This window comes from Amorphotheca resinae (assembly GCF_003019875.1).
Source record: "Amorphotheca resinae ATCC 22711 unplaced genomic scaffold M430scaffold_6, whole genome shotgun sequence".
NCBI lineage: Eukaryota > Fungi > Ascomycota > Leotiomycetes > Helotiales > Amorphothecaceae > Amorphotheca > Amorphotheca resinae.
This window is the reverse complement of record NW_020194476.1, coordinates 669313-686152: the sequence shown is the minus strand read 5'-3', so window position 1 is coordinate 686152 and position 16840 is coordinate 669313. Positions and strand designations below refer to the sequence as shown.

Here is a 16840-nt window from a genome sequence, read left to right as displayed (position 1 = left end):
ATATATAGTAAGAGCTACTACTTATAAGCTAGATAAAGAAAGGTCTTTAATTTAAGGGTAGTCTTATTAGCTTTATCTTAAAGTAAGTAATAAAGGTTTATATTACTTATAATAATCTATAGCTCTTTTAAGTCTTTCTTAATAAGCTACTAGAGAGGGCTAGCCTAGCCTAAAGAGTTAAGAATTAGTAAGTATATTAACTAGATAGTAATACTCTATAAAGTAACGTAATACTAGTTAACACTTATCTTTACTACTTAAGTAAGAAGTAAGTACTACTTATAAACGTAAATAACTACTTTACTTTTGTTCTTATAGACCTACTAGTACTTTACTTATACTAGGTAGTAGACTGTCTTTATCTAAGTATTATACTATAGCTCTTAAATTACTATAACGTCGACTTTATAGCTATTATAAAGTACTATTAAGGTAAGGCTATTCTTTCTTATAGTATTCTAGTATACTATTATTAATTTTATTACTAAGAGTCTAAGATCTATAAGTCTTACGTTATAAAAAGGTTACTAGACCTCTAGCTAGCTCCTTAGCTTAATATCTCTATAATATTATAGCTCTAGACTATTACTATATCTAGTACCTTAATAAAAAAGTACCTTTACTTTACTAGAGTCTTTACTATAAGCTTCTTACTATTACTTATCTATAGTCTCTTAGGTACTATAATCTAGTAGCTATTATTACTATCTTATAAGGACGTTAGTATAATACTAAGTACCTAGCTAGTAAAGCTACTCTTAGATACCTTAAACTATCTAAGCCTTTATTAATATATAGTATATACTTACTCTTTTACCTTAAGGGCCTTAAGATACTAATAGTCTTACGTTATATATAGTCTACTATAGTTAATGTATTTCTTTTTACTATTAAGCTAAGAGTACTCTTCTTTACCTTAAGGATATACTATTCTTATATAGTAGCTATACTAAGCCTAGTTCTTATAAAACTACCTAATATAGCTAAACTAGTAGTACTAAAAGTATCTTTAGATTTATAGGTTAGCTAAATATAGCTTATAGTTAAAGATCTAGGCTTACTAGATTAACCCTTATTTATATAAGTACGTTACTATATTAGTACTCTAAAGGTATAGTACTACTATTATAAACTTTACTATAAGGGCCTTAATAAGTTTAACTTTAACCTTTATAATATATAGTATATAGGCTTAGATCTCTACTAGTAATACTCTTAGCTCTACTTATATAATCTGTTCTACTAGTAGGCCTTTTATAATTACTATAAACTTACTCTTATAAAGCTAGGCTATAGGCCTAAACACTCTTTATACCTAGCTCTAATCTTAGATTATATTCTTTAGTATAGCCTCTTTAAACGTAAGAATAGTATCGCTACTAAGTAGCTAGTAAGTCGCTACTACCTTAGTGTCCTTAATTACTATATTAGCTACTATTACTACTTTAATAGTACTATAACGTACTAAGTCTTTTATTTATCTATTTACTTTAATCCTTAGCTCCTTAATCTACCTCTTTAGTATAACTTGTACTCTTATTAAGTACTAGCTTACTACTAACGTATAAGTAGCCTAAAGGGCCGCTATTACTACTAGCCTTTAGAAGGCCTCTTTTAATATTGTTCTTAATTGTCTAATTATTACTAGGTTATTATTAGAAAAAGACTTAAGAGTATATAAAAGAGTTGTTATGTTTATAGCTCTTATCTTTACTACTATTATTATTATAGTAATAAGGTTATATAAGAGACACGACGCTTTTTCTTCTTTACCTAGTATTATATAGGCTTTAATCCTTTATATAATTTTCTTTATCTTATTATCCTTATTACCCTTACTACTCTCTAGCTCTTTACTATAACTCTTAGTTAAGGTATAAGAGTACTAGCTCTTACTTATAAGTAAGTAGTATTAGCTTTATTTAAGTCTAGTATACCTACTATCTGTTACTATAAGCTTGCTTATAGTCTACTAGTACTTTAAGAGGTATCTAAAGGTACTAATTTTAATTCTATTGTTTATTTTTAAGTTTTTAAGGTAGTAAAAGGCGTAGACGACTGTTTTTATAAATCTTATATTTTATGTATAAAATATATAGTATACAAATAGTAGAGTATAAGAAAAGGAATACTATATAAGATCTATTAATCTATAATCTACTAAAAGACCTTAAGGATAAGGACATTCTTAAGCTAGTAGTTAATAAAGATTATAATAGTATAGAGTTAGTTTTACTAACTCTACCTCTAAGATCTAAGCTAGAGACTCTTAAGAGTATTAATATACTAAGAAAATAAGTATAAGAATTATAAGATAAAAGATCTATTTTAGATTATATAATAAAGTAGGTAAGGACTTAAGGATAGTAGAGCCTAAGTACTAAAATATATATATAAAACTATTTTAATTTATTTTCTTTATAATTGTTTAAACTTAAGATAACTATACTAATCTTTATACTAATCTTTATACTAATCTTTATACTAATCTTTATACTAATCTAAGTAATCTTTATACTAATCTTTATACTAATCTTTATACTAATCTTTATACTAATCTTTATACTAATCTTTATACTAATCTTTATACTAATCCTTATACTAATTAATAATTATAACCTTAGGTATTACGTAACTATAAAGGTACCTTAGTACCTTAAGATATACTATACCTATAGGTTAGGTCTACCCTATAGGTTAGGTCGTAGATTTATTTAGGGACCTATAGGTTAGGTCCTATTTACTATAACCTACCCTATAAGGTAGGTACCTAACCTATTTAGTAGGGACCTATAGGTTTCTGCGCAGCCTAGCCGCTGCCGTGGTATGACTCTGGGATCGTTAGGAGGTTTGCAGCAATTTGCACCTTCTACAGAGTAGAGATAGGACCGTCGAGTTTGAGCGTATAGATAGTACGTGCTTGTACTGGTGAAAGCATTGCTTGTTGTGTTGTGATAGATGGTTTCTTGACGGTCCTGGTGATTCCAATGAGTTCTGTAGCTTGGTCGTATGTATAACCGAAGCGTTCTTGCCACATCCTGATTGTTCCTTGGGTTGGGTCATAGGAAGCTGTGTTCTCCTCAGCCTCCTCGTATGTAGCACTAACTGCCAGGTTCTCTAATTCGTCAAACAACTCCATTGCAAGTGTTGAGGTGGCGGCTTTAGTTTGTGAAAGTGGTATTAGACCGATAGAATTGTAATTATTACGGTGATCTTAACAAATGAAAACTGGTTGCTAAGAGTTGGAACTATAAGCCATTCACTTTCAAGAATGATGAGAGTTGTTGCTTATCAACGGGTGCGTGAATTGTTCGGGTGGTCTTGGATTCCTTGGAAGGTTAGTGGTATGTTATATCCCGCAAAACAACATCATTAAAGAAAGCATGAGCAGAGAGCTTTTATATAGGTTGTTCTAAGAACTGGGCTCGAACTAAGATCGAGTCTAGACAACCTGTAGCACTAACCAGTTCAAAAAGGAATGCGTGAAGTTAGCACACATTAAAAGTGTAGCCGGAGGACCTTGATGGTCCCAAATGTGCCAATTAGAAATAATAATTGAAATAGCAGTTGGGGTATAGGAAGTTACAAAGATCTATGTGAGTAACAATCGTGCCACTCTAGTTCTGTACTCAAGTGTTGTACGAAGAAGAGATCGAACATCGCCCAGGCACTCTCCACCTGGAGGCCCCCTAATCAATCCTTTGCCTTGCCATCCCCAACGGCTTTCACCGGGGCTTGACCACTCGAGCTTGGTGCCGTGACCCTACGCTGGACATCCCCTTCCGGCTGGTGCCCATAACTATCCGGACGATTCATCTCCGCCGTATCCCTCGCCGCAGTATATTTCAAGAACACCTTCTGGACCGCATTATCAACCTCCTCCTGCGTAACCGTGTCGCCCGCAAGCACCATCCTAGCCTCCGTCTCCTCAATGAAGTCCTGAACCTTGCGCATCTCAAATTCGTCTTTCCGCAGCCGGTCCGGGAGGCCCTGCCCCTTCAATAGCGCCAGAATCCCCGCTATGCTGGTGTTCGCTATCCCGAGGATCGTGATCGATGTCGGGTGCAGTTTGGCCAGCGGGCCCAGCGATGACAGCGTCGCCCCAATCATGATCTGCGCTCCGAGTGCAAGGTAGAAGATGATTTCGATGAAGTGGTATTGCCGGCTGCGTCGGCGCTGCTGGGCGATTATGGCTTTGTACAAGCCGCGCGCGCCGCGCCGTGCAGACTCGAGGTCCGCATCTTGGGAGTCGATGTTGATCCCGATTGCGCGGCGGAATTTGAAGAGGTTGTTCTCGTTGTTACCCTCGCGGTAGACTGGTTGGGGTTGGGACGGTGAGTCGTAGTTGGAGCCGCTGAGCAGCGGGGTCTGCTCGTCTGCCATGGTCGTTGCGGCGGTGGTGGTGTTATATACAGTTATGGAGAGAAATGAAAAGCGCAGCCAAACGAGGTTGGTAGGTTTGACGATACATGCTCCTGTTCTTTGCTTTCTGGTCCAGGCGGTGTATGTTGTAGAAGCTGTGCCGCGCTGTTTATGATAGTTTAGGATAGTGAGGCTATCAGCTGCTCAACACCCCTGCCCTTGTTCTGATATACCCCTGTTGGGAGATGCCATTGCAGATCTCAACAATCATCTCTCAACCTCTGCTCCGTACACGTTGGAGAATGATTATTATTATCTGAGTTATTGAAGTCATCACAATGTTGTACGGAATCGAGACTCGGCGCTTGCGGCCCTCGCCGCTTTCTTAACCTTATTTTGACCTGCCAAAGATGGGCATTTTCTATGACGATCACAAAGCAACTAACTTCTCACAATTCCGGCTCTTCCATCCTCCCATCGAATTGTCTCCTGCTCTCGAGCCACGATCTGGGGAGTTCGAACATGAGTGGGCAAGCTACATCCTTCATTACCAACTCCCATACTGTTACTGCTCGTTTGATGCAAGCATTATCGGAGTTCCATGAGACTTGCAGTCCAGATCTCAATCCCAAAGCAAACCCCACGTTCACATGTATTCCGTGAATAAGTATTCATCGCGCGCCCCTCCAGAAAGTTCTCATTCCCAAGCCTCTTCTCTCTAATTCCACAATCCGGTTTTTTTTCCATTCAGGATGCATTTCTATTCAAGTGCCGTCGTTGTAATTGCTCTAGCAAGCATGGGTAATGCCCAATCGCAATACACTTCAACTGGCACAGCTGCAGTTGCGCAAGCCAGAGCCACGGCCTTGACGCTGAGCCCTACAAGTTCCGTTAAGGGAAAGACCTTTGATAGATTTGTGACCATCTGGTTAGAGAACACCGATTATGACATGGCTGCGGCTGACCGTATGCATTCTCCAATTCTGTTTTTTTCGAGTTATTCTCTGACATGAATAGCAAACATGCAATGGATAGCAAGTCAGGGAATTACCCTCACTAATTACGAGGCTATCACGCATCCCAGTCAGCCAAACTATATTGCGGCTGTCGGGGGTAGTACCCATGGATTCACCTCTGACAACTTTGGAACGATCGATAGTTCTGTGCAGACGATCGTGGACCTGCTTGAAGCAAAGGGGATCAGCTGGGGCGAATACCAGGAAGATATGCCATACTCGGGCTTTGAAGGCAACTACGTTAACCAACAAACGGGTGCCAACGATTACGTCCGAAAGCATAAGTATGTCTCTCAAATTGAAGAACAACTGTAGTATCTGACTCGAGATCATGGCAGCCCTCTCATCAGCTACGATTCTGTGACTTCGGACGTGGACCGCCTGGCAAAGATCAAGAACTTCACCATGTTTTACAGCGATTTGGAGGCCAACAAGCTCCCTCAGTGGATGTTTATCACTCCCAACATGAGTAAGTCAGTTCTTAATGGTCCCTTGGCAAGCCCTGACAGGAAATAGCAAATGACGGCCACGATACTTCGATAACCACTGCTGGATCGTGGGCTCGAAGCTTTATCGAGCCTCTCCTCACAAACCCCAACTTCATGAGCAATACTCTCGTGCTGCTAAGTTCGTCCTTCCCTCCCCACTGACCTTTCTTGCATTAAACTTACCATCCCCTCCTAAAATCAGCATTCGACGAAACGGAGTCCTATGTCTCGGATAACGACGTCTTCTCCGTCCTGCTTGGTGATGCGGTACCGGCCTCGGCGCAGAACACGTCAAACGGGACCGCGTACAACCATTACAGCATCCTGGCTACAGTGGAGAACAACTGGGATCTGGGGAACTTGGGGGAGAATGATGTGGGAGCTACGCCCTTCTATTGATTTATGAAATTTAGTTGAGTGATGGTGATGGATCCTCAGGGATCTGTGAAATGTTTGAATCTGGCCTGTTTGTTTGCATATTGTTGCAACTTGAATAATTGCATTATTCACATCTCAACCACAATACCTTAGTATCTTAACCTTGACGCTTAACACACAAACCCCGCATCCCGAAACCTTACCCTTCGACACCAGATAACAATACCATAAAACTGTATTTATATTCCCTTAAAATTACTAAAAATAGGTACAGGATCTCAGATGTTCCGTCAGTAATGGGGATGAGGGAGTCGGGGAATGCGTCAGTTTTCAAGTTGATGTGAGTTATTTAGATAAGTGGGTGGTGTAAATTATGTGAGTTCTGAATGATCTATCTGGGTATAAGTACCTAAGGTAGGGCAATTCTCGCTTGTTAATAGGGGGAGGGACTCTTTATCTAGGTACTGTTCGGTTACCTAGATTCAAACCGTGACTAAAACTAAAGTACGATTGAAAAGCTATAATAACAGTTACTAGGTACAGGTAGGTAATAGATAGATAGATAAATAGATGCTTGCTTGCTAATACGCAGAAATGACAATCTATCTCGAGTTCGCTTTATGCTACATAGACCAAATAGCTTCTAACCCATATCCATATATGTAAGCACTTTACAATCTCCCCCACTCTTTACTCATATCCAATCCAAGTCGTACGCGCATGTACATACATACCCTCAATAATCTATTTAACCACCTTCATTTGACACTTACTTACATCCCCTATCCTCTTTCCGCAGGATCTTTAATCTTCCCCTCTGCTTTCGCCGGCAGCCTGCGCACCGCGGGCGTCAATCCTATCGCGACGCAGATCATGACCAACCAGACGAGATACCCGCCCAAGAACTGCGTTCGCACGCCCGCAGCGAAGATGCTCGTGAAGAGGGCCGGTGCTACCGCGCGCTGCGCCGCGATCACCGTCAGTGCGAGTGCGTTCAGCGTCCCGAGCGTAGAGGCCGAGGGCGCGATGTCGTTTAGTGCCAGTTGGACCGCCGCTGTTGTTGTTGTGTTAGAGAGATGCATGCATATGTAGGCGAAGAAGAGATGGGGGGAAAAGAAGGGGGTAGGGGCTTACTAAATGCCATGCTGACACCGCACCCGACGACGTTTACGGTCGGAGCGACGATCCAGAAAGCGGTTTTCCATTCCTGACGAAGGAGAACATTACCGATGGGGCAGGCGGCGAAGAAGAATGGCCAGGCAAAGGCGCAAGCGCGCAGTACGCCTCCGGTGCCGACACGGCGCTGGAGGGGTGGGAACACGATCAATGTCCAGAGGGCTTGTGAGATGCCGCCCGCGCCCAGGAACATGGAGATTTGGAAGGGGGAGAAGCCGTAACCGCCGAGTGAGGGTTGAGTAAACCAGAAGACTGGGATTACTGTGGGATGAAGAGATTAATTTGGGTGGTGTGGACAGAGTTGGGGGTTTATTTACCTGCGGTGTAGCAGAAGGCCAGGAGCATGGTGTGGCCGTAGATGTAGATGACGGTGGCAACGCCTGGGAATTTGATAAGTTCCCATGTTGTCATTGGGGATTCCTTTTGCTTGGCTCTACGATCTTGGGTCAAGGTCTAGGTATGTCACATGTGATTAGCAGGGTTAGATGGAAGGCCGACGAGGACAACATACTTCTTTGACAAAGAGTGTGGTAAGAATAGCAGCACTCGCACTAAACAAGCCACTAACAATGGTAGGAAGAGCATATGGATAGTCTTTAAAGAATTGGATATTCCCAAAAGCCCGCGGGTATTGATCAGCGGGGTTGGACAGCACACCACCTATATAGCATTCAACAATCTGACGATAACTAATCTTGTAGGTGAAGCTTACCAATGAAGGGGCCAAGAAAGATGCCAATATTGCTGGTAAAAGTGAAGTAGCTGAAAGCTATAGCCTGAGTCTTCGGCGTGCTATTCTCCGAAATCATAGCCCGAAGCGTGCTATTCATCTACGTGAGCCATCTCCACTAGGAATCGGCAGTTCTCTCTACTCACACAACCATGCCCCCAAAGAACCCTGCCAGACATCTGCAAAACATCATCTGCCAGATAGCTTTACTGAACCCAAAGAGCGTTGTTGCGATCGCCACTCCAAAAAGCGTGAGAACCAGCACTGGCTTTCTCCCAAGACGATCCGCGGCCCGGCCCCAGGCGATCATCGTTAGCATCTGCGTTAAAGAGTATAATGATTCCTACTCGTTCTCTTAGCTCCGGACATTTCAGGCACATATGGTAGCGTGGGAGAACTACTAACTATAAGACCGCTATAGAACCCCACATCCGCCTCGTCAAGATTCCCCGTTTCCAAGATCATCTTGTTGACGAAAGGAAAGATGGAAAAGAAAGCAATTGGCTCTACTAGCCGTGCATAGCAGAGAAGAAAGATCTGAACTTTTGGTAAGGGCGTATCATCTTCGGCTTCTGAGGGTGGGGTATCTTGCAATAGTGAGGACTCTTGGTTGCTTTGAACAGATGGTCCTGCTTCTAGGAGCGGAGTCGTTTCATCTGTAGCTGATGGCTCTTGATTATTCTCTGAAGGAGGTGAGACAGCCATCTTTTATAATCTTGGGATTTCAATGGAAGAGAAATCCACTCTTGGGAGTGGAAAGAGGTGTTGATGAAGATGATTGCGCACTGATATGCCTGGTGAGGTAAGGTATCTCATAGGAGGGAAGGATATCTACCTAGCTGTATCAGGCTAGTCATTCGGTTAGCAATCACCTCTTCCCCTGAACGGAGAATCTCTTACTCCGTAGATCCGAAACCGTGCAGATAAGCAATTCGCAGACAAGTTCACAGGTCATATCTATTCTTGGAATTTGGAACATGATTCTGTAGATTTAGAATGTTGGTCGTCATTTATTGTCATCTAGTCATGATGTACAGAGAGAAAGCAACGTATTTACCACCAACGCCCGCTGATAGAACAAAGAAGGAAAGATGGTACAAATGGTCGAGATGTGAAGAATACGAAGCTTTCATCTGCCTTCGGAAATCCGCTGCCCTGATCGCAGACAGCCACGCCCTACATCTCAATAGTCTTGGGTCTGAGACTCAACACGCTCTCCCTCTCCTCCCTACCCCTCCTTGACCTCCCTTTGAGCAGCATTGACAGGGTCGTACTCTTCCTCGACTTTGTATCCTGGGGTTCCTCCTCAATCATGAGCATCTCCTTCTTTTTCTTTTTCTTTTCCTTCTCTCCAGCCCTGCTCCTTCCCGTCTCAGAGCCAGCTTTACTCACAGAGCTCCTGGAGGGCGGAACATCTTCCCCACGAATCGTGGACTCGCTCCCGATTTTGCTGGCAGTCTTGTGGCTCCTATGGCTCCTGTGGCTTCTGTGGCTCTTGCGGCTCTTGCCCGAGATCACAGTACACTCTTTGATGGTCTCCCTATCGCTGCCTTCCTCTTCGAGAGCTTCCTCCCGAATCGACATCTCGTAATTCTGCCTGGCCGCCTCGGGGGTAATGTACTCGCCATCTACACTTGTGCCCACGCTCTGGGCCTCTATATCTGCGATGCCCCTACGCCAGCAATCAATCGAGCTCAGCTCAACCTCGACCTCAGCCTCCGGCTCATAGAGCTGAACCGGCTGATAGGGCTGAACCGGCTGATAGGGCTCAATTGCCTGGTAGGCGAGCGGTTCCTCCAGACGGGGTGCCTCCTTAGTTTGGATCCTCTTAATGATCTTGTACCCGCCAAACATGACAATCGTAACCCCGAACGCGACGCCGCCGGCGATAAGGAACTGTGGGCTGGCGAGCAGAGCAAAGATAGCTGGGCTTGCGGCCTTGACAGTGGCGATGATGCTGGGCGACATTTTAGTGAGAAGGTTGGACAATTCGGCCAGGGTGAGAGCTACGGCGGCCATGGCTTCGGGGTTCGCTTGCAACTGGGAGATTATAGTCGTGGCGGAATGCTGCAGACACTCGGCCTCGATCAATAGGGCATCGAGCCGAGACATCGTTTCTGCTAATTCGAATTCGTTTGCCTCGTCCGGGCCTGCGAGCGACGAGGGATGTGGAATGGGTCCGTAGGCGAGGTTCATGTCGATATTCTCTTCTTCTTCATTTTCGGCGTGCAGGTCCGGGACGGAAGAGGAACGGTACGGTTCGTAAGTGTGATAGGATGGAGGGAGAATGGAACGAGTAAGTTGGGTTGTGGTGGGATCGATAGGATCGATAGGATCGGCGGGTTCGAAAGGGGTGGAAGGGGGGAAGTCAGTATGTCGTCGTACAAGAGACAGTTGGCTGGGCTCCGCGTTTTCGATATACGGGGATCGATATCTAGCTCCTCCGTCTCTCGTGCTTCGGGAACTGCGGTGCTCGCCATGATGACTTGCGGACCTCCTGCTTCTCCTCGAACTGCTTGTAACCACAGACTCTTCATCAATTTGGGATAGATTCTCTGCCGTTAATGGCGGCCGCGATGATCTCTCCCCCTCCCTTTCCCTCCTATGTCGATGGCTGCGACGAGAAGATCTCGAATGTCGGGACGAAGCGACGGATTGTTCTTCTTCTCTCGCCAGTTCTTCTCTCGCCAGTTCTTCTCTCGCCAGTTCTTCTCTCGCCAGCTCTTCTCTCACCAGCTCTTCTCTCACCAGTTCTTCTCTCGCCAGCAACAACTTCTGCGCGTGTCTGTGTCTGCTTCGAGCTTGGTGTTCGGCGTGTAGGGCAGACTTCTTCTCGTTGTAGGCATCTCTGGCATCTTTGAAGATATTGATTAGGTGTTTGCCCTGGTTATCTGTTAGCCACAGGGACCGGGGAGAGAGAGGGAGAGGGGGGGGGGGGCAACATACGGTGCTCACTACCTTGCCGGACTTGTTGATGATAGTGACGGTCTCTGTGATAGTCATCCTGGTTGTCTGCCGTGCTCTGTGCGCGGTATTATCGAATTTATGTACCTGCTGCAGATACTGGCTTTGCTCCTTTGTTCAGGGGCCCGCAATTTGTCTCTCTCGTCTCGTTTCTTGTGTCGCTACAATTGCGGTGAAGATGTATCCACCGAGTTTCCAACCACCACTCGCAGACCCCAGGACCATGGAACCCCTTCCCTCAAGATATACAAAAAGGGGTGGAACGATTCTCTGTCCTTATAACCCAGCAAAAGACTTCCTCCGCCTGCGGAGAGCAGAGGACGTAAAAGTTCGTCGTCGAAGGATGGGGAGAGAAAGCAAAAGGTGCGGCGACCTCTTATCGCGATTGGCCTGGCGGGGGCAACGGATCCGCGGGAACAGAGCGTTTGACTGGCGCGGCGTCCAAAGGATCCCCGAAGCTATTCGCGCATTGATGCCGGGCGAGAGAGGCACCGGATATCGTGTCACATTGTTTGAGGTCGGGAGATCCGAAGGATGCTGTGGTTATTGCATTGGTGCCGTTGCTCCACCCCATGAGTTGGCGCCTATGGGCCAGCGACAGCGAATTGATAGCGGGCCGTCCCCTCGCCAATGCCCGCTTCTCCAGGTTTCAGTTGTGGCGATTGCTTCACGATGACCCTTTTACTCACCTAAGGGGTCAATAATTAATAACATCACAAATGATATCATGTATACAAATGCATAAGTTGAGATTCAGTCTCGGTTAAACAATCAGTGACAACATCCGTTGCTTCGTGGAAGGGGGGCAGGAGAGAGACTGGTGAAGAATGAATGTTGGGTCCTGGAGTCGAAAGCCAGGGTTTATAACAGCCTAACGCACGTTCATACGATCTGCATAAGTTGGGCACTGGGAGTCTGCCCTGCTGGATGGATGGCTCCTAGATAAACTGCCCAGGAGTTGGACGCGCATACATGTTGGAGTTGAGGCTGTACGCAATATGTTGGTCGTAGCAAGGGACGTGGATGTGGGTTTTGCTTGGGAGAAGGACCGTGTTAGATGGAGAGAGGCGACCGACACGGTATAGGTGAGAGAGTAAAGTATGGGATTATTTATTGGCTTATAATACTCCATGAATCAACCTTTTTAGTCGTGCACCATTATCCCCAACGCGAATAGAAACAGATTGGGAGAGACGTAAAAGCACGATCGAAAAGCAGACAAAATAGAAGACCATATCCGACTTATCCATCTTTCCCATATCCCACTTATCCATCTTTCCCATATCCCATCAAAGAAGTACCGCCAGTGATAACATAGCCTAGAGAGATCTCGGGAGGGCGAGCTGAGCAGCTGGTATGCCTCAAACAGAGAAAGGAAAGCAAGTTGCTGGTTGTACAGACGTTGGCAAAGCCAGAGAACTCCTTAATTGCGCCGTGGACCGGAGTCGAATGTAAAAGAGACCGCAAATACTGTTGGTGACCATGTGAAGACCGAGACAAGGCTTCTTCCATCATAACATCGATCATCTAATTGGAAAAGCCCAATTCAGATATCGTCATCAACAAACAGCCTGTTACGATAAGGCCTGGATTCTTCCGCCGCAGTGTACGACGACTGCTCGCTGTGAATCGGCTCGTCGGCGGGGTGGTCGTAGAGTTGGTCGATGTCCATGGCATCAGGGTTGATGCCAAGTTCCTCGACCAACTTCGCCAGCCGCTCAGCAGCATGGCTGAGCTTCATTTTTTCGGCCTGTAGCGCCGCACGCTGGGCGGCCTCGCCGTGGTCTTCGACCATCAGGTTGCGGCATTTAATTTCACCTGTTATATCATTAGCACGTTTAGGAGATACATTGTGCCAGGGTAGTATGGATTTACTTACCATCTCCCGTGTTGAGATCGAGGTAATTCTCGAGCAGATGGGGGATTTCTAAGTGGATCTTTCGAAAAGTATTCCCCAATATGCTCTGACAAACATTGTCGGCAAAACGGTGACCCGCGGTCTTATAGTAACCGCGGACGTACGCCGCAGTCTCGATCTCTAGTCCGAATGGATCAGGTCCCAGCTGCTCATCCGTCACTGCTTTCTCTTGTTGTATTTTGGCAGTTTCGGTCAAGGTCTTCTTCGACAGATAATTCTGTCGTTGGACATAGCAAGATACTCGTCTTTGCCTTCGCTTCTCTTTCAGGAGATTCAGCTCTTCAGTCTTGTACCTAATGAAGTCCTCATTGTTGACGGTAAACAACTTGTAGGTCTCAAGAGCGTAGAATTCTTCGAGGATTCGACGCTGCTCCGCTTGATGCTGCCCCAGGAGCTCCAAGATTTTTCTCTTGGATTTTCTAAACAAATCTGTCTGTTTGTATTGTCCAAGGGAGCTTTCCATAGCACCCATTATAGCTGTTTGTAGCATATGAAATGTGGTGTCTGCTAGCTTTTTGAGGGGTTGGTTCCAAGATTGGATGCTCAGAAGGCAGATTTCTTCACGAGCGGCGTCTGAGACATTGTCTGGATGGCCGGGGCGTCTATGCTTTGAGATGACTCTCCGGACTTCTGCAATGGTCATGAATCTCTTGCCAGCGTTGAGATAGGCGTCGAAGGGAGTCGATCGTTTCTTCGAAGTGTTATGTCGAGGTATTGATGGGCTTATGTTACTTGAACCCTCTTCGACCTTGGGCTTAAAGCTTCCCATGAGATTTTGGCGCTTTGCACCTGGCGAGAATGGATCCTCATTTGCACGTTTGTATGGTGAAGCCTGCGTGGATGACATCTTGGAGTTATCTGAGTCATCGTCGACATTAATGATCTCAGGAAAGGTCTGGTCAGATCCGTCAGTGATGATGAACATTGGCTTGATCTTTTGGATTGCGTCCGCAAAATCGATGCTAAGCTGAGACCAATCACTAAGGAATTGATTCTGATCATGACCACCCTCTAAAATGTCTCGCACACCGTTGCTAAATTCTTGAAGACATTGCCGCACAACATGCTGGACGTTGTCATTCGGCAATTCGGGAAGGCGGCTCAGTTGAGCGTTAACGTGTTGTGCTTGGGCCTTTATTTTCTCATCAATACTCGGCATACTATATCTCGTCAGATTGGTTCAATTCGGAGGTATAGAGATAGGCCCTACCTTTGCGCGATTAGACGCGCAAACTCCTGAGAGAGGTATGCTTGTATTGCTGCCGTGCCACACCGATTTCTGTAATTCTTCCATTCACCAGTCCACCGAGGGTCTGTGTTAAAGAACAACTCTTCTTCTTCTCGTGCTTGAGAATGGTAGTCTCTCTGTGCTAAGAACCCAGGGCCAGGCTGCTTCGTCACGAAATATCCCCTTGGTAAACTATGCGTCATGCCTTTCAGTATCGCATCGTAGTCCCTATGTGTTGAGCCCTCTTGTAGGCGATCCGGCATGGTCAGAACTCCGATCGTCCTCTTCTCAGCCTTATGGTATTCGATGATTGCCCTGGTCCTTGAGAGGCCGGGGTCATTTGCCATAGTCATCGCGCAGATGACAAGCGCATTTTCGTGCCTGATGTACTTCGCCGCGAGATTTTCGAAGACCTTGATAAGATACTGCTCGTCTTTCGTAGCTGCGCTAACGAATATGCCTGGCAAATCGTAAAATGAAAGTGCTGGAAGTCCTGGACCAGATATTTCAATTGCGACGATGTTCGGACTGAAATCGGCTTCGTGTTTGTAGTCTTGCTCCAAACCATTCTGAGCAATGGCACCGGTGCCTGGAATAAAGGCATGGTAATCCTGATTAGGGTTTAACAGTGCAATTTGGGCCCAACGAAGAATATTCTCAAGCTCAGCTTTGTCCGCAATAGTCTTGAAGGGACGAACATTAATTCCATCGTTCGCTCTCCACGGGGGGAAAGGCTGTGCCTTTGTTGGCACCCGCCGCATATCATTCGAGTACCAGTAGTACTCGTGCAATGACACAGTACAGCTCCAAGTCTCTGCAGGAGACGTTTTGATATTGGCTGGACACCTGGTACACATCCCCGTATCTTTGGGGAGGTTGATTTCTGCTATGGCGCCCATCAATGTAGACTTACCCGCGCTTTGGTCCCCAACAAGGACAAGCTCGGGAAGCTCGGTATCAATCTCTTTTAAACCCAGCTTCCTGAGTTCCTCGATTGCGTTCACGAGGAGATTCACCTTCTGGCCGACTATTTGTAGGCTTGCGCCAGGGATTTGGGGAGCCATAGAAGGTTGAGGTGGGCTATGATGCGCGTCTCTGGTTGGTATCTGCAGAGAATTCATCTCGAATGCTTTTATGAATGTCAATACTGCTAAACCAAATATATGTGAGTGGAATTTCGGGACTTACGTAAAGCTGAGCGCAGATCTATGACCTGAGTTTGGTATTTGTCTTCTTCCTTCTTGGGGGTGATCGTGCCAGCTGTTGAAAAGGATTCGTTAGGCGTGATCAAGCCGCTGTATGGGATAGATCGATTTGGGGCTCTATCTCCCATGTTATGCAGAATTGAGTCAAAGGTCTGGGTACAAAAAGCTTGTCAGTACTTGGAGAACAAGCAGGAAGGTAAAAGATAAATGGGGTTGATTGTAACATGAGGTAATGGGTATGGGGCAACAAGAGAGGGTGAATGACAAGTGGTTGCGAAATGTGGTGATCGAACTTGGAGGAAGTGACGGGAAGAGATAGAGAGACTGTAGGCTTTGACTGCAGAAGTATTGCGGTTGAAAGGTGGGATGTAGGATCTGAAAGCCGAGAGAAAGAAGAATACTTGAATACCTGTAGTAGGTTCTCAGATCTAGGGAAAGAGCTTGTAATGGATGAGTGGAAAGAAAGGAGGAGTGTTGGAAGTTGAAGGTGAACGAAGTACGTGTGGTAAGAGGAAGAGTTGGGGAGGGTAGAAGAGATCTCGAACCAAGAAGAGATTCGGTGACGGATAAGCGAGACTCGATGAATTAATTCACTGAGAGTTGAGGGTGAGATGTTGTCGTATGGGAGTTAGATCGGGGTAGAATAAAACTAAGAGGTTGGCAAACTGCCTGTGTCGGATAGCAAAGTCAAAGATCCAAGAAGCAACCTACGGAGTATAAGTAGGTAGTAAAAGGAAGGTATATCTAACAAAAGAAGCTCTCTTCTCAAGAAACTGTATTCCTTATATACTTTGCTAAAAACACGAAATCTTTGGGTCACGAATGAACACGTCCGATTCCTCGTTCAACTTCCTTGAGAAAGGGCAATCTCTTCACGCGTCGCCAAACGCCCAATTCAAGGGGAAGCGGAAGTGCGTGCATATCACATAGCCCCTAATTCTCTTGTTCTCCAATCAAGAGAACCAAAATACTTCAGCTGGGGCCCCTCGCATCTGATCAGCGAGGGCACGATTCGCGTCTATGTTGAGCCTCCTTGTGGCTCTCCCTCCACTTCACCCCTCAGATAAGCGAGCGCGGGACTCCACACCAAAACTCTATCTCGACAGTGAACTTCTGCGAGGACGGCAAGAGAAAAAACAAGACGCGGTAGATGGAAATCAGATGTGACGGAGCTGCAGGTGCGGGGCGGTGTGTTTCACGGGACGGGTTCTCGGCTTGGGGAATTGGAGAAAACTTTCACGGAGGATGCACGCTTCCTTCAGCCATTTTCTATGCGAGAGCAGTGGAGTTCTTGTGAGCAAAGTGTGAATTCCCGTGAGGCAATTCACCGCAGGAGTTTGGGGATGGGGCCAGCCATCTTGCAACCATCTTGGCT

The 16840-nt window shown here is 45.5% G+C and overlaps 6 protein-coding genes across 6 annotated transcripts; 2 read left to right on the top strand and 4 right to left on the bottom strand.

Moving 5' to 3' along the window:
* Positions 1-3534: 3534 nt before the first annotated feature.
* Positions 3535-4695, bottom strand: M430DRAFT_35020 (hypothetical protein). Its single transcript, XM_024866662.1, has one exon. It carries the CDS (start codon positions 4381-4383, stop codon positions 3694-3696), a length of 690 nt encoding a protein of 229 aa, XP_024720855.1. The 5' UTR covers positions 4384-4695; the 3' UTR covers positions 3535-3693.
* A 419-nt stretch (positions 4696-5114) lies between these two features.
* Positions 5115-6265, top strand: M430DRAFT_19095 (hypothetical protein; the record flags this gene model as incomplete). Its single annotated transcript, XM_024864015.1, has 5 exons — positions 5115-5328; positions 5380-5662; positions 5717-5847; positions 5895-6005; positions 6069-6265. The coding sequence occupies 5 exons, from the start codon at positions 5115-5117 to the stop codon at positions 6263-6265; spliced, it is 936 nt and encodes a 311-aa protein (XP_024720854.1).
* Positions 6266-6816: 551 nt separating this feature from the next.
* M430DRAFT_42172 (hypothetical protein) lies at positions 6817-8884 on the bottom strand. The gene is made up of 7 exons (XM_024867531.1): positions 8556-8884; positions 8297-8493; positions 8133-8242; positions 7932-8080; positions 7738-7873; positions 7379-7681; positions 6817-7298 (listed from the first exon to the last, which is right to left on the bottom strand). The coding sequence occupies exons 1-7, from the start codon at positions 8853-8855 to the stop codon at positions 7027-7029; spliced, it is 1467 nt and encodes a 488-aa protein (XP_024720853.1). The 5' UTR covers positions 8856-8884; the 3' UTR covers positions 6817-7026.
* Positions 8885-9326: 442 nt separating this feature from the next.
* On the bottom strand, positions 9327-11153 carry M430DRAFT_27946 (hypothetical protein; the record flags this gene model as incomplete). Its single annotated transcript, XM_024865748.1, has 2 exons — positions 9327-11033; positions 11097-11153. The coding sequence occupies 2 exons, from the start codon at positions 11151-11153 to the stop codon at positions 9327-9329; spliced, it is 1764 nt and encodes a 587-aa protein (XP_024720852.1).
* On the top strand, positions 11094-11888 carry M430DRAFT_240231 (hypothetical protein). Its single transcript, XM_024865000.1, has one exon. It carries the CDS (start codon positions 11125-11127, stop codon positions 11788-11790), a length of 666 nt encoding a protein of 221 aa, XP_024720851.1. The 5' UTR covers positions 11094-11124; the 3' UTR covers positions 11791-11888.
* A 323-nt stretch (positions 11889-12211) lies between these two features.
* Positions 12212-15324, bottom strand: M430DRAFT_139791 (hypothetical protein; the record flags this gene model as incomplete). The annotated part of the gene is made up of 3 exons (XM_024862629.1): positions 12212-12932; positions 12994-14192; positions 14243-15324. 3 exons carry the CDS (start codon positions 15322-15324, stop codon positions 12661-12663), a joined length of 2553 nt encoding a protein of 850 aa, XP_024720850.1. The 3' UTR covers positions 12212-12660.
* Positions 15325-16840: the final 1516 nt, after the last annotated feature.

What these genes read in the sequence shown, in the direction of transcription:
- M430DRAFT_35020 (XM_024866662.1), bottom strand. Translation starts at nt 4,383, where the DNA reads ATGGCAGACGAGCAGACCCCGCTGCTCAGCGGCTCCAACTACGACTCA.
- M430DRAFT_42172 (XM_024867531.1), bottom strand. Translation starts at nt 8,855, where the DNA reads ATGGCTGTCTCACCTCCTTCAGAGAATAATCAAGAGCCATCAGCTACA. An exon ending in GGTTCTATAGCGGTCTTATA is followed by an intron (nt 8,494 to 8,555) that starts GTTAGTAGTTCT and finishes GAGAACGAGTAG; the next exon opens with GAATCATTATACTCTTTAAC. An exon ending in TTCTTTGGGGGCATGGTTGT is followed by an intron (nt 8,243 to 8,296) that starts GTGAGTAGAGAG and finishes GTAGATGAATAG; the next exon opens with CACGCTTCGGGCTATGATTT.
- M430DRAFT_240231 (XM_024865000.1), top strand. Translation starts at nt 11,125, where the DNA reads ATGATAGTGACGGTCTCTGTGATAGTCATCCTGGTTGTCTGCCGTGCT.